The sequence below is a fragment of the Pyrgilauda ruficollis genome, unplaced genomic scaffold (genome assembly GCF_017590135.1).
Source record: "Pyrgilauda ruficollis isolate IOZ18807 unplaced genomic scaffold, ASM1759013v1 scaffold36, whole genome shotgun sequence".
NCBI lineage: Eukaryota > Metazoa > Chordata > Aves > Passeriformes > Passeridae > Pyrgilauda > Pyrgilauda ruficollis.
Window position 1 is genome coordinate 917,963 of NW_024525045.1, and position 26,709 is coordinate 944,671.

The window sequence follows — 26,709 nt, forward strand, 5'->3', positions numbered from 1 at the left end:
AATTGAGCAACTGTAGAATTTCCAGGGTATAAGCTGTTCAGATAATGTACCCTTTCTAGAGTCAAGTGTTCATGTCAGACTCTGTACATGGTTCTCCTCCATGTTGCTGACTTAAAAACAGTTACTTGTAGGGTTAATGAGAAACAAAACTTGAGAGAAACAGTCTAAACATACAGTGAAGAATAAGTTAAACTGACACTTATTTAAAGTTATTTTGTATTGTTTTAATATTTTCAGTATTTCAAAATACAACCAGTCTGATGTAGACAGCTATGTGAAAAAGGTTACTGGTTTTGAAGTTGTGTTAGATAGAAAGCTGTTGAAAATGTGTTATTTTCTTTTTAAACAGAACAGTGCATGTAAAAATGACAGATCACAGTATAGAGAACCATCACAGATAAGCAGAGAAAATAAAAAATGCCAGAAATATAATTTTTCAGAATTTAACATGTAAAAATGGCACTGTATAGTACTGTCTAGTATACAGAGTATGCCTTTCTACTGCTTCTTTCCACTTGTATCTGGAATAATCACAAAAATCATGTTCAACATTAACAATGCTCTGGCGGGTGACATTCCACCTCAGGTGCACTTATTTATGTCCTGCCTTTGAAAGGCATCCTGCAAATCATACATGTGGCCTCACTTTACAGGTGCTGCTGTACAGACAGTGGGCCTTGGGTCTGGAATCTTGCTTCTCATTCCTGATCTTTTTGCAGTGCAAAACCTAATCCTTATAGAAGCTTAAAATTTACTTTGTTTTAACAAGTTTATAGTAATTTATTTTAGATCCTTTAGTGTTTAATAGGTGATTTGAAAATTAAATAGCACTGCTGTAATACATATTTTCACAAAATTAATTTATTTCTGTTTTGTATTCTGGTTTAGCTGTTTTGGGGTGGTTTTTTTTTTTTTTTTTGGTGTAGTTGTGTACCATGTGATAAACTAAGCAGGTGGAAGATTCAGGCTTAGCTAAGCAGGAGGAGGATTCAGGCTAGGTATGCAAAGCTCATCTAAGCCCATAGGCAATATGTTGTTTCCCTTTCCTGGGCATGTATTTAACTGATGGATTTCAAGTGCATAATTCCACTTTTTTTTTTTTTTTTTTTTTTTTTTTCTGAAAGAAAAGTCAATAGCAACAAAGTGGCTGCTAGTATCTTACACCCATCTTTTAACTTCAACTTTTCTGTTTATTTACTCAATTTCACAGAAATGGCCAGGTTTGCATTTGCTTGAGAATATGAGTTGGGGATGCTTGAAATTCTCTGTAATTCCAAGTGGAATAGAAATTCTCTTTCAGCATTTTCTATTTTTTTTTTTTTTGTTTTATTTTTAATTATCTGGCTGTCTTTGGTTCAAAAATTTTTCTTAAAATGCTACTTAATGGGGTTAATTATCTTTACAGTTTTGTATTTGTTCAGCAACAGTCTTTGCTTTCCATCCTTTTCTAACAATTCTTAACCTCTGATCACTCATGATAAAGCTCCAAGGTAGGGCTCTGTCTGTCCTCCTGCCCCAGAGCCTTTGCTTAATTGCAGCCTAACAACACTACCAGTGCACAAAGCTCAGGAATAACTAATATACATAGAAAATAAGTTATACAGTAGATAAACTATAAAAATTTCACAGGCCTAACCTTTAACAGTTTTTCACTTTTTTATGTGACACTGTAAGATACGGTATGAAGTGAGTTTTAACAGGGATATGCAGGACTGAGTTCTATTTTATTTTCATACAAATTGGAAATGGTAAAATTCAATCTACCATTCTTTTCACTGTCAACCCCTCCTCCCCTCCCCAGTCCCTTCTTATTATCATATCTTGTTATCATCAGGTTCCCTTCTGGAACCTGAAGCTGCTCCCACTGCAGCTGCAGTATGATGTGGCACTGCTTATATTCCAAGTGGATCTATTTGCATCGAATACTCAGCTACAGGCAGCCTGAGTCAGGCTGTTCAAAGCCATTATTCATAATGTAATGTGATCTTGTGTTTAACACAGTATTCTAAATAAATCTGTCCCTAAAATTAAATTTACTTTCTAAAAGGTTAAGCCTAAATTTGGCTTCAAACTCTAATTTGTATGTAGGAAAATTAGGAATTTACTAAGTCTCCTCTCCAAGTAAACTTCATTAGCTTAGTCTGTTCTGGGATACAGAAATGAATTACTGAACTGCTGTTCTACAAGTGATTTTGGAGCTACCTAGGTATTTTCTCCAATAAGAATTGCAGACACAACCTGTTAATCTCAAAGATTTAAGGGAGAGCTGGGTGAGGATAGAGGTTAAAAGCAATGAGGAATAGTGGTAAAAAATGTTACAGTATTACACAGAAATACTTTAAGGATAATATTTCCTAAAAATTATTTCTATATACATATATATAGCTGTAGTTATACACATAACAGTATAGTACTTACAACAACACAGAAACAGATCTCTTTGCTTTGGGTGCTCAACACAAAAGTGGAGATGACTTTCACAAAGACATTTATTGATGACCTGTATGTTTTCAGTAATACTTTAGACAGTGAAAGTTGTTATATAATCAAGGTAAACTTCTACAATATAAAACTATGGTTATTGAAAGACAAAAGAATTAACATCCATGAATCACAAATTGCAACTGCACAAAAATATTGAAAAGAAAATAATACCTAGATTTTGTTACCTAACTTTCCAAATACAAAGGTGGAGCCCATGGCACTAGTCCACTAAAAAGATCACACAATGCTGTTCTCAGACATGATCTGCTCTGTCCCTATTCCTCGAGTGTCCTACCACACCTGCAGAGCTCGCTGGTGACACTGAGCTTGGGCTGGGCTGTAGCATTGAGGATTTGTTAGCTCAGCCTTGGCTGGGAGGTCGCTGTGGAGGTGCACTCAGTGATTGATAGAACAGCCCTGGCTTTGCACTAAGCTGAATGATTTATTCTTTGTGTGTGTATGTTTTTCCCTCCAGTCTGTTGCAAAACCAAAAATAAATATTTACATTTAACACTTAATATTTACAAATTCTACAAGTCCCTGTTTTAGGCCTTCAACCGCCCTCTCCCAAGGATTTGTTTCTCCTTGCAGTGGCAAATATTTCCCTGGGGATACCTGCAATTCAGTATACTTAAAAAGGAGGTCAGGTTTATCAAAAGAAACCTTTGCTGAAGCTATTCAAGCAAAACTAGAAAACTTACTGTATTCTCTGCTGCTGTCACAGTTTCAAGTAGACAAAGGAAACTATCACTTAAATAGTAATGCTGGCAAGGTAAAGGACTTTTGGTCTTGTGCTTACTCTGCAACCTCTTGATTAACAATGTAAACACGAGGAAATTGTTAGGCTGAGAAGCCAGATTAATTCCTGCTCTATCTGTAATGATTTTGTTGGAATTTGGGCTAACAAGTGTAGATTATACAGTATGATTTAGGATGGGCGTACAAGCAGGGAGTAGAGCACAAAACAATAGTATGAGTCACATAAGTACTATTGCACAACAAATAGAAATAGATAATATGCATGTACATGTCAAATATGTAATTTAGTAATTATTCAGCAAAAAAAGAAGTTGTTCATTCAAATAAATCAAATTGTGGTGGAATGGGGGTTGTAATACCTGTATTTAGGGTTATATGCTGTTCCCATTAGTACTGTCTTGGGCCCCTCACAACAGGAGAGTACAAGGGCAGACTAAGAGTTTGTAGCATTTTACTCTGGTCATCACAACAACAAAAAGCACTGTGGATACTTCTTTTAAAAATAACTGCATACTATTGCATATTAATAGTTTTAGCTTTGTGGTTTTTAAGGTAATGGGAGTTTGCTCTTAAACATCTACAGCCAGTTGTCTTTTGCTATTAAGAGGACTCAATCCAAAGTTCCCCAGAGATGGCAAAGTCATACAGAGCCAAATCTTACTCCATCCTTTGCTGGCATTGGGTAGGTCCTTGCACCAAAGAATATTCTGCCCCTCAGTAGGGACCACAGGGCCAAGGGTCCCCAGCAAAGGCCAGACTGTCCCCTCTGCCTCGCCTGTGCTCTGCCTGCCCCACGCACAGGTGGGCAGGGGAGTGTAAGGCTCAGCAATAACACATTTCCCAGCACCTGCCTTGGCTGCAGATACATGATGGAAGTGGTGTGGGTGCCCATCCTGTGGGCTCTTCCCTTGGCTGGGGTATTGTGAAAGTGCAGCATCTGGTTGTACATAGTAACTCTGTGCTTCAAGGAGTTTACTTCCTGCTGTTACCCAGTTAGAGTGGCTTTCCAGTATCTGCCATCTGCTGATTTTTTTTTTTTTTTTTTTTAAGGAGCTAGCATATTTGGCAGCTGATGATTGTTTCCTTACTCCTTAGGAGTAAGGAAATTTCCCTGTGTTATTTAGGAAAGCTTTCCCCTCCACTTTCTTCGCCTATCGATTCAAGGTCTGTGCTGCCCTCGGAGCTCACCAGGTGCAGTCCCTTCCTACCTTTCCTGCAGTAACACAGCTGAATGTGCATGCTCCTGCTTTTTTACATGGCACAGGCAGATGCAGGTGGCATCAGTAGCTTAGGATACACAGCCTCTTAAAACTGCAGGGTCTGGCATGAAACGATCAAGATCAGTAACCAGTGGCTTTGATTTTTATGTCTTCTCTTTGAGATGACTCTTGTAGTAATGCAGTCAATGTTTTGCAAATGAGCTCTCTGTTGTGGTCGCTGGGGGACACTGGGTTTCAGTGACTGAAGAGATGAGCAGGTGATGAGAAAACGCTTGCTTAGACCCTGTCAAGGAAGTTACTGGCTTCTCAGATGGACAAGTTTGTGTTTTATTTATAGAGCAGTTTTGCCACAGTGAGGATCTTCAGATCCTTCAGGTGGCAGGGAAGTGTTGCTGTTTCTTCCTGTAACAACTTTTGAGATGTAAAGCAAATTTGTGGCTGCATCCAGCAGGTGGCAAGCACAGCACACAGAATTATGGCTGGACAGAGATGCTTCTGCCCGATGCTGCTCAGCATGTGTGTCCATGAACAAAATATACAGATAAATGGCAATCTCTGCCAGTCCTTTGTCAGCTTAGAAAGCTTTGTCAGCTTAGGGCACCGGTCCTCTTCTGTGCTATTGATAATGTGTGGGGTTATTGCCATATTCAATTTAAGCAAATGGCTGTCTCACATGTAAGGATATGAGCTAAATAGAAAGAATTCAGTATAACAATTTAAATATGTCTTTAAATGACATAGTTAAATGACATTCAGGCTTCAAATGTCAAGATACTAGCTTGCAATTAACTTAAAATTTTAATGAGAGGTTTTATTATCATACAGCTTTAGAAGTAGTGACTCATCACAGCGCCTTGCAATGTATGTGAGTAGACACATTGTTCCCATTTTTGCAGCTGGAAGAACAGAGGCAAAACTGAAAAAAACTTCCCTTAGTATAAGTGAATGAAAGAGTAGGAAGATTTCTAGACCTGGCGGTAGGCCCATTTTTTCTTTAAGAAGTATTAAACTACAGAAATAACTGTTTTGTGTGTTTTGATTTTGATCATCAGAAAATATGGATAATCCAACCACTCGCTACTTGAGACAAAGCCACATTAGAGGTGTGATTTTGAAGATAATAAATACTCTAAGTTCTTAAGGAACATGTAATTTTCCACATGATATATGCAAAGTTTTGGATTTTTTCCTAAGTTTTGTAGTGTATTTATGAACTCATTATCTTTGAGGACAATAAATGGGTGTGAATCAGGCATAAATATTATCTGAAGCTCATTGTTTGAGGTGAAAAGGACACATATGAGGATATCATTGGTGGAAACTTCCCACAGTGCTTGTCACCTTTCCTCTTGATTTGTAATGAGACTTTGAGCCAGACTTTAGTTCTGATTTATGCTAGTATAAATCTGAATTTGTTCCATATAAATAAAAAAATGTTGTACAGTGAGAAAATACCCTGGGCATAATTTTATATAAATGGAGAGAGATTTCATAAAAGCCAAGAGTAAAGTCTGATCTCGGATGTTTTGTGATGGGACTAAAAGTATTATTAGTTAAACTGATGCATAAGCATCAGTTATCGGTATATGAGTTTACTAAATGTGCAGGAATGTGAAATTTTTTAATTTTAGTCACACAGAGTATGGAGTCAACTCCTTCTGTATATAAAGTTCTTCAAAGTCAGGGTGGCTTATCACGAAAGGCTGAGTGAACCCCGTTTCTGTGCACATAGTTATTTTTTTAACTACTACAAAAATACCCCTTGACATATAAATGTACATTTCTGAAGCAATGTTTGAAATGTATGAGTAGGAATATAAATCTAAAAATATATTTATTCTATATTTAATAAATAAATCTGCATTTTATTGCATATATTATTATGAAAAAATTGCCATTAAAAATAGTAGCATAAATCAGAATAAGACCAATTTCAAGGACCTTAAATTTCCATTTGAGTTTAAAATTGGGCCTCTATATATAGCATATATTTGAAAATATATTATAAATATGATTATAGGACATTTATGTAATTAAAAATAAACCAACAAAACAAGAAACAAAGCTTCACTTCTTCAACAGAACAACTCACATATATGCAAGTCAGGTTCTTTGTGTTTCATGTTATTTATACAAGCTTTTCCTTTTGAAACACCTGTGAACTAAAGTTAGGAGTTTTCCCTCCCTTTCTTTCGTAGTTCCAAGCAAACGGTGGGATGTGGCAGAAACTCTGACACACCTGTCCAACTCTTGGGCTGCTTTCAGTAAAGAAAAACCAAATGCAAATGAAGCAGTCCTCTTTACGACATGAGCTGAAAGGCCACTGCTGACTCTTTACAGTAAGATTTCTCTGAGGTGATCCAGTGTTGCTGTAATGAGCTGTGATGTTCAGGACCGCAGATGAATCTTGTTGTTCTTGCTGCTTCGCAAGGTTGTTCAAAAGAAGAACTTTGTGAAATGCCTCAATCGGTGTTGAAAGGCCCGGCAGTCTTTTTGGTGTGCAAGCGGATATTTTCTGGTGGCCGATAGGAGAGGGAGCTCATTTTGGTTGTGAGGCTTGGATGTGTGCTGACGTTTGGTGGGATGTATTTTATTAGCTGAAGGAAGTATTTTTTAAAGTTTTTTCCAAAAAAAACATAAAAAAAGGGATTCAGACAGTTGTTAAAGTAAGCGATACAAATGGTGAAGGGCATAGCTGTATCCACAATATCGGTGATTTTGCAATCTGTTATTACATGTAATTGGATCAACACATCCAGAAAAGTGAAAACTTGATGAGGAATCCAGGAAAAGAAAAAGAAAAACACAATTGCTACAATCATCTTGAAGATATCATCATTTCTAGTCTTATTTTTTTGAATTTGATATGCCTTCTTCAGAGTCTTCCAAATTAAGGTGTAGCTTGTTAATATGATCAGAAAAGGAACTAAAAAGCCCAGCAAATTTTTGGATAACCCTAACCCGACCCGGAGGGTCGTGTTGTTGCTCTCGTAGCGGAAGCCGCAGACCGTCATGTTCAAGTTCTCAGCGAAGAAGATGTTGCGGTGGATGATGACGGGCAGGCTGGCCACGCCGGCCAGCAGCCAGATGGCGATGCAGGTCACGCGGGCCACGAAGATGGTGCGGCGGACGCGCGACTGCACCGGGTGCACGATGGCCAGGTAGCGGTCGATGCTCAGGCAGGTGAGCAGGAACACGCTGGCGTACAGGTTGAAGCTGATCCCCGCCGAGGCCAGCTTGCACAAACAGTTGCCAAAAGGCCACTGGTACTCCATGGCCGTGTAGGCTGCCCAGAGGGGCAGCGTTATCAAAAAGCACAAGTCAGCCAGGGCCAGGTTGAGAAGAAAGATGCTGGCTACGGTTTTTAGTTTCATGTAGCAGTAAATGACGATAACGACCAGGCTGTTCCCAAATATGCCTATGATAAAGATGATGCTGTAAACGGTGGGAACCATAATGTAGATGTAGCTGTGCCGACCTGAAACAGGACAGTCCACGTGGATTCTTTTAACAGTTTCTTCAGTAGAGTAATTTGGAATCATCTTGAACTCCTCAGCTGTAACCTCGTTTCAGGGAGAAAATATGAAGCTCACACCTAGGAGGGGGAAAGAGGAAGAAAACAGTATTTGTGAGAGGGATTTAATTTTTATTTAGTTTAATTTAGGTTAATTTAATTTTAATTTAGTTTAATTCTCAACTAAATGTCAAGTGTTTTGTCAAGTCTAACACAATGTGTCAGTGTCTTTGAATTTTAAAATAAGCCATCTTCAAGTGTTTTATCAACCAATTTGTATTTTGATACAGACTTTGCAGAGTAAAACAGAGGTAAGAATGTTAGGAGTAGGCTGAACATTTTTAGATTATTTTTAACACAAATGAAGTCTAAAAAACCTCTTTCAATTAATAAAGTTCCAATTTAAAATAATACTGGCTAGTAAACATATGTCAAAAATAATAAGAGACTGAAAATAGCAGATAACTATAAAGTCAGCAGATTATTTAGATTATTTTCTTTCCATAAATAGGTGACATATTTAATGAGGTAAGTTATTCAGATATCTCAGAAACTAAACTTAAGCACTCTGAATACTAATTAAGTATGTAAATACAAACTGCAATGAATTAAGAAAATAAGTGAATTTAGATTAGGTACTCATTTGTATCTCTGAAATGAATCACTAGAAATTTTTTTGTATGCACTGAACTTAATTCTTTGAGAAAATTTTTACATCACAGAAAAAGATGAAAACGCAGAGTCTCGTATTCTGTTCTACCAAAAATACCTTAAATATTCAGAGGTTACTTAGCTCTCCATCTGGCTTGGAATGATGACATTTAGCTACTAGTGAGGAGAGAAAAAAAATCTGAAAATCCAGACATGTCCTGATCTGTTGTACATTAATTACTGTACAAAGAGTTTAAGAAGGGTGCAAGGGAGAACATATTACTTTTTCAGTTGCTGACAAAATTTATGCATCCAAGAGTCGAAGGTGTATTTCTGGATCATATTAAGTGTTCAGCAAGGGTATGAAATCTCCTTTAAAGAGCACCTGTTTGGTTTGCCAAGGCCTGTGTGTTTTTGTAAGAATCCTTTCCTTATTAATGACTGATTACTTTAGAAAGCAGGTAATACAGTGTAAGTGACTCCAATACTCGTTACTTTCCAGAGTCTAAAAACAGATAGTCTTCCCTGAATAATAATGGATGTTTTAAAAAAAATAAATTTATAGTTATTATTGCATAGTAGTGTTTATTGCTGTTTTCAGGATCCAGCTATAAGCCAAACCTAACTTGTGCTCCTTAAAACAAAGATTAACTGAAATACTTTGGCTTCAAAACCAAAACAAAGCCAACCCCAAACAGCAAAGAAACCCTTTATAAATCTAAGACCCACCCTGAGACCCTGGGCAGTACAGATGCATTCAGAAAGCAGAGGTGCCCATCATTACAGACACACCAGTGATGTTATAGATGCAGCTGCTCGTTATTTGAGTGGTCAGCACTGATGGTCCTTTAAATTTGGAATGCCACAGAGTTTAGTGTTTGACTGGCTCTTGTTGGAAGAAAAACCTTTTTAAAATTATTCTATTTTTAATAGGAAAGTGAGGCACAGATTTGTTTCAGCAAAGTCCACACCAGAAGTCTGAAAGAGCCAGGAACTGAACCCAGAATATGGGTTGTAGGCAGGATCTTGTGAGCAAGGTCACCCTTTGGCTCTTAGCCTTTTGAAGACTTGTTATTTCTCTGTCTCAGTTCATGTTCTAGCATATGTGTGCATTCATAACCTGATTCATTTCTACAAAGCTAGCAGGGTAATGTCAAGATTTAGGTTCTTGATAAGTCTATCAAGTTTACAGTATCTAGTAAAATGCAACTAATAGACACTTTGTCAAGATGTGCCATGTGACTCTTCCCAGTCCCTTCAATTCATTCTGTGTGCTTCGGTTGATATAGATGTCTGGAAATGACATCAGCTATTTTTGCTATGTTAATATGTGTAACAAGCCAAGCAAACAGAGCTAACACAAAGGAAGGTGTTAGGTCTATCCTGAGCTACCTACCATTCTGATCACATGTGGCACTCTAGTACATCTTGAGCAAAACCTGGCTTTTAAACTGTGCCAAATCTCAAATACAAGGTGTTTGGCTCTGTGGAAGGTCAGCCTATCCCTGGGACAGGGAAACCACAATAGAAAGATTTCAAGATATATCCTTATCTCATCCCTTGGTTATGAAAGTAACTTTGACAGTAACTGATATGTTCTGCAACATCAAGGTCTGGCAACATTTGCCCTGTCCTAGCTACAGGCTGGTGCTGTATGTCAATTCTTTGCTCCCTTATATACCCACTAAAGTTACAGCCCACAGTTTTGCAGTAAGAATCTGTAGTGAAGTTTCTGCTCAGGAAATCACCTGTGCAAATGTGACTGGCAATATTATGGGTCAGGCCTGGTTAAGGCTGGGCAAGACCTTTCTCAGTGACAAGATTCACCAGTCCCTGGTACAATTTGGCTCTGTGGGTACTGAGTGATAGATTCAGTGTTTAAAAGGCAAATGCAGCTGAGGGTGACTATTTCCTTTTGGTGGGGTTGATTCTGCACAATGGTAGATGCCAGGGCAATTTTCCCATAGTCTCCTCACACACCCCTTCAGTGTACTGCATTGTGGTGTTTTGCTTCCAATTTCCCTTTTCTGCCCACATGGCCACCTGTACTGTTTCATGTCAGTAGAAGCTTTAGCTGAAACTAATTAATAGCATATGTACTTTCGAGAAAGAGTAACAGTGATTCTATTACCTTTTCAGAAATGTGTTAAAATAAAAAATAATTCAGTTGGGAATAAATGTCTGGCACTCTGAGGTATTGAATTGCCTGAGCATATTCTGGAGTGCTTGGGAAATAAAAAAAGGCAGAACAATTCCCATGAAGAATCAGGAATTTTTTCAAGAAATAGTATTATACCTCAATCTTCCTTTGCAAGACTGTGTAATCCTTCTGGAGGTAAAAGGCTTTAGCGTAACACTGAAGTCAGTGGAATTGTGCAAATGATGTGTCTGGTATGCTGTCACTTTTAAATTATACTAAGGAACTGCAATCAGTAATTAAAAGAAATCCATCAATATTTTCAGTAAATGACAAGGAAGCAGAAATATGTAATGTGGTTGCTTTTGGGTAAACACATATGGATTGCCATCTGGGTATCTGAAAACTGTCTGAACGTTGCTGTGAGAATGAACCTCGTAGGAGCTGTACAAATGAAGCACACTAAGGAACACACTGATAATCCCAAATGGAATTTTTAAATTTCCTGAAAATTCTAAACTTTCAGAGCCAGCCTCAGGTTGGATACTTCCTTGAGCACAACTGTAACTTCAGAGCATTAGGAAAAGCTTCAAAGTTGGAGAAGGTAATTTTTTTGGGAAGGCATGGGCCCAGGGCTGTGCTGAGTAGTGAGGGCCACTGCAGCACTGTGAATTCCTCACAGGCAGTGATTTCTTTCCCATACCACCTTCAGTTTTTCCTGTTATTCTCACTTGCCACAGTTCATCTGCTTGTCCCAGGATCATGGCTGCACACATGCAAAGCAGATACTGGCCAGTTAAATGTGTCCATTAGGTTGTGCACATTGATAATTCCATGTAAAGCATCTCAAATGACCTGTGTTAACATAATGATAATTAGATCATTTTAAGGCTGACACACAAGGTGCTTTTTCTAACAGGATTGAATTGTGACTGAATGGTGTGGTGGCATCAATCTCCAACAAATTATCTGGTGAGCAGCAAGTACCTATTCTGAGTCACTGTCCTGTTTGACTTTTTACCTTTTTTAATTACAATGATTACAATGAGTCACTGATAATGAAATTCTTCAGACTGCTCAACTATTATTTACCACTCCATTCATTGCTTCTGTTGGGTGAACATGCATCCTAATTAAACTGCCTGTGGAAATAAGGAATGCTGGGCTCATGCAAGGTAAACAGCACTTTGCCTACTGAAAGATAAGATAGCAGTGGCTTTCTGTGAGAACTTCATCAGCTAAAAATAGGTAAGCAGGTGTCACAAGTCAGATTTTGAACAAAAATGTACTTAATATTTGCTTTGACAAAGACTAAATAAACTCAGGCTGACAAATCCTGCCACAGCTCATCCACCTTATCACTAGATAATGTGCACTTTCCTTCTGACAGTGGGTGGGTTATTTGCTTTTCTTACAAATGAGAAGATAGTTCCATGTTTAAGAGGATACTGCATTCTATTTTTGTGCAATTTTTTTGCACAGTGAGAAAAGACAATGAAAAATGTTTGGAACAATATGTTCAGTATACTAGATATATTTATTTCTTCCTGGTGGCATAAACTCTCCTTTATCTTAAGCATTTAGTCCCCCCCTTTCCTAATTTATTCTAATTGCTGCGAAAGTAATGACACTTACACATGCTTTATTGCAAAGGCTTTTGGGGTCTTTTTCTATTCCACAGAGCAATCCTTTCTATCCTCATGGTCTTAGTGAATAGAGCTACTTCTGTTTTATACCTACATTTCAGCACCTTCTGTGCTTTCCTGGAGTTCCTGAGCAGTACCATTGTGAAGCCACAGATTTACCTTCCTCCTAGCTCTTATTTCTTCAGCTAGTTCTAACAGTCTGTATTTCCCACTGATGGCTTTCCTAAATATCTTTAATCCAGAGCTGACAGATGAGTTGTGAAGGGAAAGAGCAATACAAACAAGGGTACATAATTCAAGCTGTGGTGCCATTACAGTGGGCTCTTGTCATCGCTGCTGGTACCTTCCAGAGGTCAGCATCTGACTTTGTAAATGCCAGTAAATCAAAATACTGCTGGAAAGGAGCTGTGATAGGTAGTACAGCACCAGACAGTGTCTGTACATCAGCTCACAACACCAAGAACACAAAGCAAGCCTCAGCAGACCTATGTTAGCAGCTGTCCAGCTGCTCTGCAGTTTTGGATCTGGAGGTGGTCTGACATCAGAACAAACAGAACTTGCAGGACCTTGTACTGGCTTTACCATTTTCTTTTAACAACTGCAACGGAGGCAACTGCCAGTCTGTTGAAATTGCTGTTAATTTTGAGATGTTTGCTTTATTTGTTTAAAAGTCTGTATCTTTTTAATGCTCTAACCTATTTTTGGATTCTTTGTGCCTTCTCCTTGCAAGAGCTCAAGCTGGTCTGCTTCACTTGTGCGGGCTCTACATAGCTGGAAAATAAATTGCCTGTGGTCCTTTCAGGGTCTGGTTCTCTAGAACATCAAAACCTAAATTGGTTATTACTTTTTTTGCTCTAGCAGAACAGTTCCTGTTACCTTGCAAATGTGCACTGTTTATGTACTCTGACCTTCTCTGTAAGAACTTCTCAGTATTTATTTCCTCTGCCACACTTCAAAAGACTCTGTCCTTCCGTAGGATGGCTTCATAGCTTATTCCGAGAAGCATTAACATCTATCTTCTGTTTGTTCTCATGGACTACTCTCATTGATTTTCTCTTCACTTCCCAAGTATCTTTCAACTACTCAGTTTCAGTCATAAAATTTATGTCAAAAGGGACAGATGAATGGGCTTTTTCCTCTGGGAAAAATCAGTGCTTGTGGGATGTCTGAACAGTGGAACTGGGGGTGTGTATGATTTTGCATGATTATGAGGGAGGAAAATGCAAAAAGTTAAGCATAGTGACGTTTAAATTGCTTCAAGTTTAACTCATAGTATAGATTTTGACCACTAGAGGTCTGTATTTCCTATTTTAAAATAAGAGAATTGCTGGTTTAGACTCAAGTACCATCACTTTTCAAAATATCCCTTTTGTTCAAGATTATTTAAAATGAAAACATATGGCAATATATATATATAATTGTACCTGTACTTATTTAATGTCCCAGGGGTAACTATTTTCACTTTCTTTTAGCACCTACCAGCTTTTATCTAATTTCCTATATTCTGGCACATTCCTGGTTTTGCTGATCTTCAGTCCAGTTCTTGCACTTTTAAGACTTAGAGTAAGATTCTGGTATTTTATATTTTCAAAGACATATGCAGCTTATGGTCTCTGTTTGAGATGACCCAAATTAAGAAGAATATTTTAAAGAAACTTCACTTTAGCAATGCAGATGGAAAAATAGTGACGCCTACTTATTCAACTAAGATTATTTTAGATCTAACTAGGCATGTTGTTAATCCAAATATCAGCCAATTTTGAATGAAGTTATTTTTACTGCTGCAAATTACACTTTAGAATTACTTTTTTTTTTAAGCAACTTAAGGGACTTTCAGAAATTGAAGCCCACACAGTGTTATCCAAATGGTGTGTACATTTTATGAATTTTAAGCAATTTAGTAATTTGAAAATAGCAACATATTTAACAGTTTTTACACCACCATCAACCCCCACTTTTACTAATATACTTGGATTTGTCATTACCTCTTTGAACAATGTCAATGCATGATACTGCTATTCTGTTTCAAATTGTGTTTACCTAAATAGTTCCCTAATCCTGGAAAAGGCAAACAGCTTTTAATTCAGATTAGGAGCAGAAGGGTTGTTTGTGTCATGATGAGGTTTATTTTATTGAAAATAGAAAATGAGCAAACTAGAAACAAAAAAAATGGCATAAACTGTCGTGTCTTGTGCCAGATGAGTTGGACTAATGAGTATCTTGTCCTGTACTTATGTCCAGTGGGTCATTCAGTGTATCTCTGTGCACTTAAGGATGTTTGGGTACAAGAATGCAATGTGTATATCTTTAAGTGGCTAAAAATAGGAGCATTTAGAGAGAATGGAAGTGATATGTAGAGATAGCAAACCAGCAAGCAGTTGGCTAGATTTAAAATGAAGAATAAAGAAATCTAATCTATTATTTACACACTTACACTTTGTGTTAGAAATCAATGTGGCAAAAATGGGCGTAAGTGTAAGGCCATTTATAAGCACTAATTTATGGGGCTGTGGGGTGATGAATAAAATCTTTTAAGTATATTTTTTGGACATTAAACACTACTATACTACAATGTAAGAGGTGACAATTTTTCTGCTCTTTTTAACAGTCCACAGTGTAATGATGTCACAGTTATAACGAGAGCAGCTGCAGTAGCAGGGACATTTTGGGCTATTGTTTGCATATACTCTCACTGCACATACAGAGTCCACAAACACTGGAAATATCTCTTCCTACTACTTAGCTCATTGGACAAAGCTAACCATCTATCCCCAACTTGTGTATGTGGAGGTTTTTTTTTGGTTTTTTTTTTTTTTTTCCAGATTCTGGGAGGCCCTGATGGACATACTTCTATAAAATTTCACTTGTAGAAGTTAATGCCAAGAGAGGATTGCTCAACTTCACTAGAGTTTCTCAACCTCACCAGAACTTGGTGATTTAGTGAATGCTACCATAGCAATGATAATGGGGAATTTTTTTTCAAAATTTGTTGACAGACAGATCAACAGGGCTACATTAGAGCTAGCCAAAAGTAAAGAGTAAGTACAATTCTTTTAGTTTATAGGTTTCATTTTTAGGATTCTCTAGATTTAAGTTTCAAAGTAAACATTGATTTCCTCTTATACACACATATTTGTTTTCTCTGCTGTTAAGGGTAAGGAAATAATTCTTGGATTCAATCCATGCAGGACTGGACTCCAAAACACTGAAAGATTAACCACTGTCAACATGCAGTGTGTTTGATCTCTTGTGGGGGATCAGTGGGGTCGTGGTTTTAGACACTGCTGGCTCTGGCTTGACAGTGTATGCCAGATATTTTAGACTTTTCTATTTAGTTTTCTGGTCTCTTTTCCCCATTTAATCATCAGAACAATCTCTGTTTTCTTTCTTTGACCAAGGCTGCATGATTGTGTTGCAAACTCTCTGGTGTTTAATATGTCTTAGGTACCATATAACCTGAAGGATATGAATATAAAATTATCCCCAGAGCAGTAAGTTAGAAATGAAAAGATAATTAAATAAACAAAGTAAAATATATTTCTAGATTAATAGTTCTATTTCAGTACTTCTGAAACTAAACAAGAAAACACTGAAACACAATGCTAAGCTTCAGAAAAAAAAGATGTTTGAAAGGATTCTCATGGGGTCCTGTCACCTTGGCTGGTCTGTCTTGACAGAAAGCAATATCATTTCCTTATCTAGGTTATTAAACCTACAGGCAAATTAATTTTTAAATATGAAAATTAGTTGTTTTAGCAGGAAGCAGTCACTGCTCTTATTTATAATGCACGGTAAAGGATTGCCTCTGTCTGTAGAAGAGGCTCAAGACATGTAGGCAGCATATTAAGACTTTTAAATAAGTGCATTAACCACCATCATCAATCCAGGCATTTTGCACCTCTGCTGTGGCCATTAGCTTTACCAAAAAGGAAGACTGGCACCCTTCTGGGAGACAAAAATTATCAATAATCAGCAGGTTAACCTAATGTCTGCTCCTCAGGACCATGTCATTGCCTCATACTGCTCACAATGTCATTTGCTGCACATTAGATGAAGGTAAATGAAAGGCAAAATAAAGGTATTTCTGAACAATGCAGGATTGGAATTTCTAAGGTTTTCTGCACTGACATGAAAAGTTTTCTGAATAGCAGCATGATGTAATATTTTAGTATGAATACACATTTTACTGCAGGTTTATAACTTCAAATTTGATGCTGGGTTATTAAGTATCTTTAGGGTATTTGGAAGTACCTGTAAGAATCAATAATTAACCAGAATTAAGCCATCAATCCCAGAATGAATAAAAATGAGATGAGTTTGAGCTGTGAAAGGTTACATGCTGCATGGTTACTTTCTCTGAGTGATAGTAAATGAATGAATTAACACATTTCCTTTATTGCAGTTGGAATTGCCTATACAAAATACAGTGTGCCCCATGTGATTGTTTTTAATAAAAGACAGAAATAGAATTCAGGTTTATTAAGTGCAAGTGAAATAATCTGATGAATTTTAAGTTTCTTTTCTCATAGCTTAGTTCCATGAGTAAGAAGTTTTAAAGTTTTTGCGTGGTTTTTTTTTTAAGTTTTGTATTATGTTGCATGGCACATCCAACACAAATGGATACCTAACCCCACATCTGAAATATCTCTATTGCTTCCATATGTAATGCACCATAAGATTCTATTGTGAATGCCTCCAATCTGAGAAATAAGGGAATTTAGATTAACTCTGGCCTTGATCCAGATTTATATTTCAGTCTTATACTAAAAATGCTGTGGAGAGGTTAGAAAGAAAAAACCATACATTGAAATGAAAAGTGTTGCTGTGAGCACAGCTTATCATGGCCAGTTCTAAGGGCAGAGGTCAGGTACAAGGAGTGGGGTATCTCACCTCCTTTCAGTTCCTACATAAATCACAGTTGGCTTACTGGGCATCCCATACAGCCATCAGTCTGTCCTAAGTCACACAGTCCTCTTCACTGAAGCTTGAGGATTCCTTCTTCAGTATGAAAAAAATAGCAGTTACAACTATCCTTCCTGCCCAGCTTGTAGGAGAAATGCTGTTATATTACTGTGATTTCAAGCAAGTAGATCTTAATACGGGATTACAATACATTTTATGTGCTGTTTTGAGTATCACCGGTCTCTGATCCTATTCTTGCTGGAAGGAATGTTAGCTGGAATGCATCCAACACTGAAAGAGTTTGTTTCATTGTCCAGATCTTAGTCTTAGTCAGTGGTTGCACTTGCAACTCAGATGGAAGCTATCAAGTGGAGAGTGGCCTTTTTGGGGGGAAAAGGCTACTTCCATAAACTGCTGTAATTGCAAGACAGAGCTTGCTGACCAGCCTCTAGGTGAAAACAGGTGAGATTTACGTAAGCTCAAACTCTTGGTTGTATTAGTGGTTGTTAATAGTTAAGCAAAAAAAGGTATTTCGTGCATCTAAATCAGAAATTATAATTTCATAAAATGGTTACTGCATGAGTGACAAGACCACAGCAATATGCAATCACTGTCAGAACCTTTTCTGTTGCTGGCAGAGATTGCAATGGAGAGGACAAAACTTCAACTATTTCCTCAAGAACCAAATCCCCTACTTCTAGGAGAAAAGGATTTTTCTCAATCTTTGCCTTTTTCTGTCTTACAGCTTTACTGTGAAAAACACAACTCAATCAGTGGTGTTACTAGTATAAATGTACCAAAAATAATGTTTTAATTAGGTTTCTGTTGCTCCCTCTAGGCAAGGATATTTCTAGGAGGAAGGGTAGGGGACACAGCTAATAATTTTGTAGACAAAGTTGGGAGGTGATAGCACTTTGTGGAATTTCCAGTTAGTCCAAATAGAGGCTTCCTTTTTTTTCCCCAGTAGTTTATTTTATTCAGAGACCCCCATGTCATTTGCCCCTCTCCCAGAGGCATCTAACTCTTCTGCTGAGCCAGAAGATACAGAAGCAAAAATGAACATGATGCATGCAGTTTATTTACACTCCTGAACAACTTTCCTTAGCTAAAGGTGAGATACTAATGAGATCACCAACAAATGCTGAAAAATAACTTCTGCTTTTCTGGTACAAGGAGCCGCCTTTCTGTACCTTCCTGTAAACCAGCAAGAAAGGTGCCACCAGGGAACTTACATAGATTTGCTTCAAGTTGTAAAGCAAATCAACAACATTTTGATGTGCATGGCAACATTGATGTGTGTTGAAGCCTTACCTGGTATGCTAATCCTCAAAAGAACATTTTCCTGCCACTGAGCTAAATCACCAGGCTGGGCCATGATGCACCTATGAGCTTTAGAGGCTCAATATGCAGGATGGGCTTTTTCATTTTTACATCCCACTCCCCACCCAACTCCCCTGCTTCCCCCCCAACTATAGAAGGCAAATGTAAATTAATGAAGGACAAGCTTTAGAAATGCATTGTGCAGAGCAATTACCTTTATATGTAATGATGGCTAATCAGAAAGCAGGACAGAAAAGAAACACTGAAAATTCTCTGCTTCTATTCCAGAAATGGAGAGACCTCCTCCATACAGAGGTGTTCCACTTTCTAATCTAATGGAAATTAGGTGAGTTGACTGAAAGTAGCTCAGATTGCACAGTGTTACCTAAAAAGACTTTCCCTCTAATGAATCCCATTCCTCTTACCTTTCACCAATGTGGTTAAAGTTAGAAACAGAATCTTTTGCTTTGAGTGATGAAGACATGAACTGAAATACAAACATGTGTGCAGATGCAGCATTTCTATGTGAACCAGTATCACTGAAGTGTCTGTCATGGTAACTAAACCAGCTAATGTGAAAGCTTTATCACTACATTTCCAGTGCCATGGCGGGTGAATTCCATGTAACTTCCCACCAGTCAGTGCTACAGCTCTGAGGAAAGCAAACCTTGCATTGAACACTTTTTTTCTTTTGACTTTGTGCTGAGAAATAGTGTTTGTCTTACTGAAGAAGCAAAGGCAATGTATTGTGGATTTCTGGGCAAGGAAATGGATGTGAGGTTTCAGCACCTTAGTTCAGAGGAAGCTTTGTCTTGTAATTCAGCCATCTGTAATAGGATTTGGTTCACTGTGTCTGACTGAGACACTTGATTACTTTTCTTATTATATAATTAATTTAGACATCCTTAGTGTGGGAAAATATCACACAACGGCAATACCCCTCAGAAAAGACTTTTCTTCCCTAAATGAGAATGTTAGGAACAGCCTGGAGGGAAAAGTTAAAAGATTAAAAGCAAAAGATCAGCATGGAGGCTTCTTAATGAATCGCTCATTAGGGTCAGAAAAAGGGAACCAAAGGCAGAAAGGAAAGAAAACAGTATGAGTAACTGGCAAAGTACAAGAGTTTATTCAGACAAAAAAAATCTTTTAAAATGGTAATGTAGCTAAGCCCAAGAGAAGTTAGTATCATTGTAACTGTTGGTAGGTATAACACTGAAAGGATAGAGGCCCAATTGTGCTTTCAGTTGCACAAAACTCCTGTTAAGGGCAGATCATTATGAGGACTAGAAGAAAATTTGAGAATATATGAGTCAATTGAACTAGTGAGTTTCTAAGGGGTTAATCAAAGAGAAGGAAAGGTCAAACATAGACACCTTAATCCATGTCAGTGTGAAAGGTATTATCACCCATGGAAAAACAAGTTACTATGATCCTTAGTGCTTTGTCTGGAAGGCAGCACACTTAATAGAATGATCCCAAAATAGATGTTCTGACAAATTTGTACATCTTGTTTCCTGTTTTCTTCCCTCAAAGTAAAATTTATTGCTCTATTTTGAAAATAAAATTAATTGGTGAACCCTCTTTGCTGTCCTGAGATGTTCCTTGTGGGTACTGAGGACCAGCCAGAGATAGCAAAACAAAGACAGCTGTTGCAGCTGGAGTGAGCTAATCCATGATACTGTGAATCAGTGCATCCTCAAGCAGGTGCAGTCTCAGCCCTCAAGCAAACACAAGTGCAGAGGAGCCCAGAAGGGGTAGTGCTGTGCCTTCCCAGAGATGCTAAATGAGATTCACTTCAGTGCTAGGAAAATTACTGTGCAATTCCTTGGGTGTGTGGCTGTCCTTCACTGACATGGCTTTTTTTTTTTTTTTTTTTTTTTTTTTTTAATGTTATGTTTAAGAACATGGAATGGCATCATAAAATATATTTGAAGGTAAAATGATTTTGAACCCTTTTTATTTGAACTGCATTTTAGGAAGACCATGTGAAAATAAATATTTTTACCTGATTTGAGAAAAACTGTAATTGTCTAATCATGCAAACTGCCAATAACAAAACCAAGAGGAAAACAATGAAGACAGCACAACTAGAGTCCTAGTTTGATAATACATGTTGATTCTTGTCCCATGCCTTCCATTTCTAACTGTTGTACATCAAGTCGAGAGCCTGAGGATGGAGAAAACAAACCCTGAGCCACTCCAGTCATAGCAGACTTACCCCTTGGCAGGAGGAGAAATTAAAACTGCATAAACATTTAGGCTTGGGCAAGAATGAGTGGAGAAAAGATGAAAACCAATAGGAGTTTATAAAGAAAAAGATGAAAGGGCAATATACATCTTATAAATGTAGACTGGGAAGGGCATGAATGGTTTCTCAGTAAACAAGCCCAGGCTGCACCTTTTACATAATGCACTGCCTGCTTCAAGGAAAGGCTCTGGCCAGGCTGTGCTGGTGCTAAAGCAGAGTTAAATGGAGGCCAGCTGCCAACAGAACATTTTTTAGAGAAGTCAGCTTGTGCATTTTTCTCCTTGCGTAAGCCCCCCATCATGAAAGTACAGCTGTTCAGTGGTTTGCTGGAATGTTTTACTTATTTCAATGTGTCCCTCTCAGCTAGAAATGCTGAGGCACAGCACTCCAGTGTCTCCTCTGTTTTCTGAAAACTGAGTGGATTCAAGAATTCACTGAATTTTAATTTCTATTTCTGTTCCTGTACTTCATCTACTGATTATTAGATTGTACTAGCTAAGGATCTATGAGTAACTCACAAAGTTGAATGACCTACAAGTAAAGAAAGGAATAGGGGAATTAGCTGAAATTAGGAGTTTAGTTAAATCATTCTTTGTTCTGGCTGTAATCCTAATTATAGCTTTCACCTCAAGCAGTGAAATACTGTCTAAATATTGACCTTGCCCAAATTCAGTACTAATTTCTTCAGATATTGCCCCTTACCTTTTGCTGTAGCCTGCTTTTTATCTTGTCTTCAGTCATGCCACTCACTGCTGCACTGCCAATCTGATCTCACTCTCCTGCTGTGAGGCCGTCTTCGGTTATTACCTGCGCTCTGTGCCTACAAGAGAAATGCTACTCAGCTGCAATAGAAGGAGATAAACACCACAAACAGTAACCAAGCATTCTAGCTAGCCTGGTTATGTAGTGAATACCTGGACAGTTTTGCTATCAAACAAAACACAAATGGAATAAAAATGTTAAAAGACACCCGACCAAAGGCGAAAAGCCATAGTTCTTTCACATGATGGTGCAGCAGAGAATACTAACAGCATGTCATTTGGAACACGACAGTTTCCTATCCTTTGTAGCAATTCACTTGAAAGCTCAGAGTAATTTTAGTATAATCTGTCATTTATCTGAAGACCAAAAATTATTAGACCAGCAATTTTATTTCATATGTGCTTTGTCTCAAACAATCACAGCTGTTAGGACTTACAGTCAAGAAAACCTCTTTCCCTTTGTTACAGCTGAGGCAAAAAAATGTTAAGTATGAGTATCCCCTTATTGGTCAAATTTGTTAAATTCCCCAAAATGTTCCAAAGGGACAAAGATCCTTCCAGGGTACATCTGGCATTTTGGTGGGTTTTTTTTTTTTTTGTTTTATTTTCTTTTGTTGGCAAAGGATACATTTTAGAAAATGGTACAGAACATGGAATGAGTGCTTTGAGTAGAATGACTGTCTATTGGTGAAAGTGATCTTAAGAGACAAATTTGTTGATGGAAAAGGAATGGAAAAAATACAGTCATTAGCAAAAGACTGCTGGCTTGCTCTTCACTGCTAGGGTGTTTGGGATCAGAAGGAAGAGACAGAAAATGATACTGTGATTAGTAACTTTCTTACATACAGCCACAATTGCACTGAAATTGTTCTCCTGGAGCCTTTCTGCTCTTCAGGCTGCAGTGTTTCAGCTTCATGAATGAGCTCTGTGCATCCTGAAACCCAAAGCGTACATTAGACTGCCACCTACTCAAACTCTCCAATGCATTTGAATTCACCTTGTGCTTACATGCAAAAATTTTAACTTTTATGCAAAGTTAATTCCATGTAAGTAGGTGAGGTTAAATACTAAGCAATAGCAACCTCTTTAATCCTGTTGGTTTTGTGGAAACTAACCCTACAATAGTGGAAAGAACGATGTAATATTTCCCTCTCTCTTCAGAAGTGATCCACATTTTTTATTCTGTTTTCAGAATTCCATGAGATTTCTAAGTTTGTTTCTTTGTAACAATCTCTCATTTTACCTTCTCAAACCTGATCCTAAAGTGTAGAGGCTGACTTCTTAAAAACACCATAGTCATCTTTAGGACTAGCTGTCCAAAAATGTGAGCTTCCATCCAAGCATGCTGAAAAATTCCTAATTAATTTTTGAGAGGAACACAGGGTAAAACACAACATCTGTGTCACTGCATTTCTGATGGAATTGTTGTACAGCTGAGAGCAGCAGGAGCAAACAGCAGCAATAAACTGGATAAGACTTGAAAACTGAGCCAAGATTACCCCAAGGCTGGAGATTTAGCTGAACATGCCACAGAGCCTACAAGACAAGCAGGCTGCTGTGGACCTGTAGTGGCCAGGCTGTAGCTTCACCCAATCCTCCCTGCTGTGAGCTCCCAATCTCACCGTGCTTGCAGCTCTGAAAAGATTCTAAGTTTAGGGTTCTCCTTTTGGAGAGATGGTTGCTGTGCTGCCAGCACTACTATCAGAAATAGCTGAGGGCAATACTTTGCTTTGCTGTCCACCACCCTTCCCAGCTTGGTCATTTGCCCTCTTTTTTCATTGTCCAATGTAAAGCCCAAGCAGATCTATTTGTAAGCCAATGAATCTTGATAATCCATCTCCCCAGCTCAGCTTCAGATACAACATATCCAAATTCAATTTTAGTTGATCTTTCCTCTCAATGAGGTAGTCTCCTAGCAGATAACCATTTAATTCAGTTTAAAAAATGCACACTATTAACCATGTAAGTCTGATGTAGTATTTGATTAAAGCAATGCATAAATATCCATGTTCTGTACCCACATGAAGAGGAATATGACCTTTTATGAAGTCACCAAGGCAGAAAAGGATACTTAAGGTGCAGAGAACATGCCAACAACTGAAACAATTGCATGCTTCTTAGAGCGTGATTAAGACCCCTAAAATTTGTGCAGCTATAGCCACAGGTGAGCTTATGAGTACTGCTGGTGACACTATAATAACTTCTGGAACACAAGTTCCAGAGAAAAAAGAGAAGTAATGAGCAAATAGGAGTAATTTGTGACTGCTTAAAATGGTTTAAAGTAATACTATGCCTTTGTATAAACAAGGTTTTAACTAGGACAGTGGAATGAGAGTTTGTAATTTATGTAACTTTAAATTGCCATATTAATTAATGTGTTCAACAATAGGCAGTGCCAGAGCAAAGAACTATTAAATACACTACTTTAACAAACGTGGAGGATAAAATTACCACAGAGAAGAAAACTGAGGAGTAGAAAAATGCTGTCAGCGCCCATTATCCAAAACAGAATTTTGTCAAATGGGCATTAATTTTGACACTAATTTCCATGTCAGCCCATACATTTCTAGAAAGTGTAAATAAATCACCATTTACATTCTGCATCTGCCTCTTTTTATAGTATGACAAAGAATGAAATTAAATATATTTTCCAATATTTAATACAATTAATATTATTCAGGAAACACAAATACCATCATTCATCTTCTTGTTCCAAGAGGACTGTAAAAAGCAGGTTGTTGAGTTGTGGTACTTGAACATTAAAGGCAGCACTCTCCTCACTTCTGCAGTGCTGTGGGTACTGACACTTCAGGCTGGCATTTGCTGCCTTTTAAACCAGTAACTTCTAGCTGCAGTTTGCACATGCTGGCCAGCCCAAGAAGATACTGCTCCAAAGCAGGAAGGCAGGATGCCTTACACCATGGAAAATGAACACGCTTCTACTCTCCCCCAGTGCAAAAACTATCTCTGTTTCCATCTATTACTACAACAAAAGTAAGGGGAGAATAAGACTAGCTATATTCAAATTTAATGATAAATATGACTTCCCTTCATTGTACAGGGCCACTTTGCTTTGTCAGTTCAACAACATCAACTAGGAAGCACACAATAATCACAACTGATTTTTCTCTGCTATGTAGCTCAAGTTGTAGAGAGGAAAAGAAATACTGTGTTCCTGCTGGAAAGGTATATACTTTAAACCTTAAATACATGAGCAAAAGCTGAATTTGTAGGCACTTAATATTTTTGAAAGAGGCTCTAATTTAAAAGATTACGGTGGCAACAAGCAAAATGGACTGCCATACTCAGGAGTATGAAACATTTGTCTGACACTAAAATAGACTTTAAAAAGCCTTTCTACATCATCATGGTAATTACCTGCTTCAGGCCATACTTAATCCTGCTATTCAGACAAAAATCTAATCATGTTAGTGCTGTGGGTTCATGCAAGTGACAAGAGAAGAGGCTTCCCTATACAAAAAATTCCCTGTTTATACCCTCAACCTGTGATTTTACTGAGCCAGTTTACTACCTTGTCCCATGCTATGCAGCACAACACAATGCAAATGAGTGCTGCTGCTTTTGGAAGTGATGGAAATTTACACTGAACTGTAGCATGCTCTGGGCAGAATCCTGCTGTCCCTTATTGCCATACATCTCATTAATTCTAGGAGTTTTGCAGAAATATAGAAATAGGTGTAAGTGAATACTGCAATTTTACTGTTTGTACACATCATGACCTGACTGATAAACCAGTTGACTTAGAGGAATATAGGGTAGGGCTTGTAGTTGTAAGTAACTGGTAACATTAAGTGCTTTGATGCATGGTGAGGGGAAGAACAGTAAATATACTACAGGACTTGATCTAAAGTTGTTGAAGAGCTCTAGTCCAGTGTGAGTTCAAGAAAAGTTTAGAAACTGGCTGGGGGGAAAAAAGGCAGGGAGGCATTTTAACGTTACTAACTAAAATTAATCTCTGGTTGTAGATCACTCCAATTCTTTCTCTGTAGAAAAAGGATAGATCTGGTTATGGAGAGTGTATGCTACAAAATTCTGATTAAACCAATACTTGCTTCTAACTGCTGGAAGTGGCTTTGCCTGCCAGACTGAGAAACTAAACTGTTTGCACAACTCCCAGAAGCCATGAGCATCACTTTTGCTGTTTGATTAATTTCTATCGTGAGCTTAGCACAGCGATAAAAATTTAATTGCTCATCTGATGCTGAGCAGAGGTGCGAGGGCTGCGTCTCTCAGGATGTTGGGATGAGCCACGATGGAGTTACTGCTCCGAGGGCTGTGCCTCCTGCCAAGGGGCGCCCTTGCTTTCCCTTCAAACTGCGAAAAGACTCGAGAGCTCACACGGACAGGGCTGGCAGCCCGTGGGGCACTCAGTCCTCTCTAAAATAATCTCGTGGAGCGGGTTTAGCGAGCGGGTCTCGCAGGGCAAGGCGGATTAAGTGGCTGCTCTTGGTGCAGGACGGAGCCTTCCCGTGCCAGCTTCGTCTAAGCCGAGCAGAAATTCCATACGAGGCAGTGCCGCGCTCGCAAACGCTCTGCTTGCCCCTGGGCGGAGTGCCCGGCCGGGACGCGCTTACCTGGCTCCGGGCGGGGGTGGCTGAGCCCCGGCTGGGCTGGGCTCAGCTTGGCTGGGCTGGGCTGAGCCGAGCTCCGGGCGCGCTCCTCGCCGCTCCTGCCGCTCCGCTCGGAGCGCTCCGTTTATAGCGAGGGGCGTTGCGGCACAGCCCCGCTCGGCCGCTCCTCTCCCCACCCATCTCCCGGGACGGACCCCGCTGACCCGGCTCCCTCCCACTTCCCCTCCTTCCCTTCCTTCCCCTCCTTCCCCTCCTCCGTGGCGGCGGGACGGGGCAGCGGGGGCAGAGCCAGCGCCGGGGAGCTGCGGGAAATGCGGCTGCGGGGATGGGGCGAGGGATGCGCACGAGGGGCCCCTTCCTTGCCTCTGCCTCCAGCTTTCAGGGGAAGGGGTCGAGAGTGATGTATAAACATTGCCAGTTTCTCTAAGATTCCCCCGGGCCGCTGGTGAGCACAACTGAAATGTTCTGATCATCA

The 26,709-nt window shown here is 38.8% G+C and overlaps 1 protein-coding gene across 2 annotated transcripts; it reads right to left on the reverse strand.

Moving 5' to 3' along the window:
* AGTR1 (angiotensin II receptor type 1) lies at window positions 1–26,295 on the reverse strand. Of its 2 annotated transcripts, none has more exons than XM_041475726.1 (3): window positions 26,238–26,295; window positions 21,584–21,701; window positions 1–8,058 (listed from the first exon to the last, which is right to left on the reverse strand). In XM_041475726.1, the coding sequence occupies exon 3, from the start codon at window positions 8,003–8,005 to the stop codon at window positions 6,926–6,928; it is 1,080 nt and encodes a 359-aa protein (XP_041331660.1). In that variant the 5' UTR covers window positions 8,006–8,058; window positions 21,584–21,701; window positions 26,238–26,295; the 3' UTR covers window positions 1–6,925. The 2 variants fall into 2 exon arrangements, with proteins under 2 accessions (XP_041331660.1, XP_041331661.1); XM_041475727.1 differs by lacking the exon at window positions 26,238–26,295 and adding an exon at window positions 22,489–22,578.
* Between the last annotated feature and the right edge of the window lie 414 nt (window positions 26,296–26,709).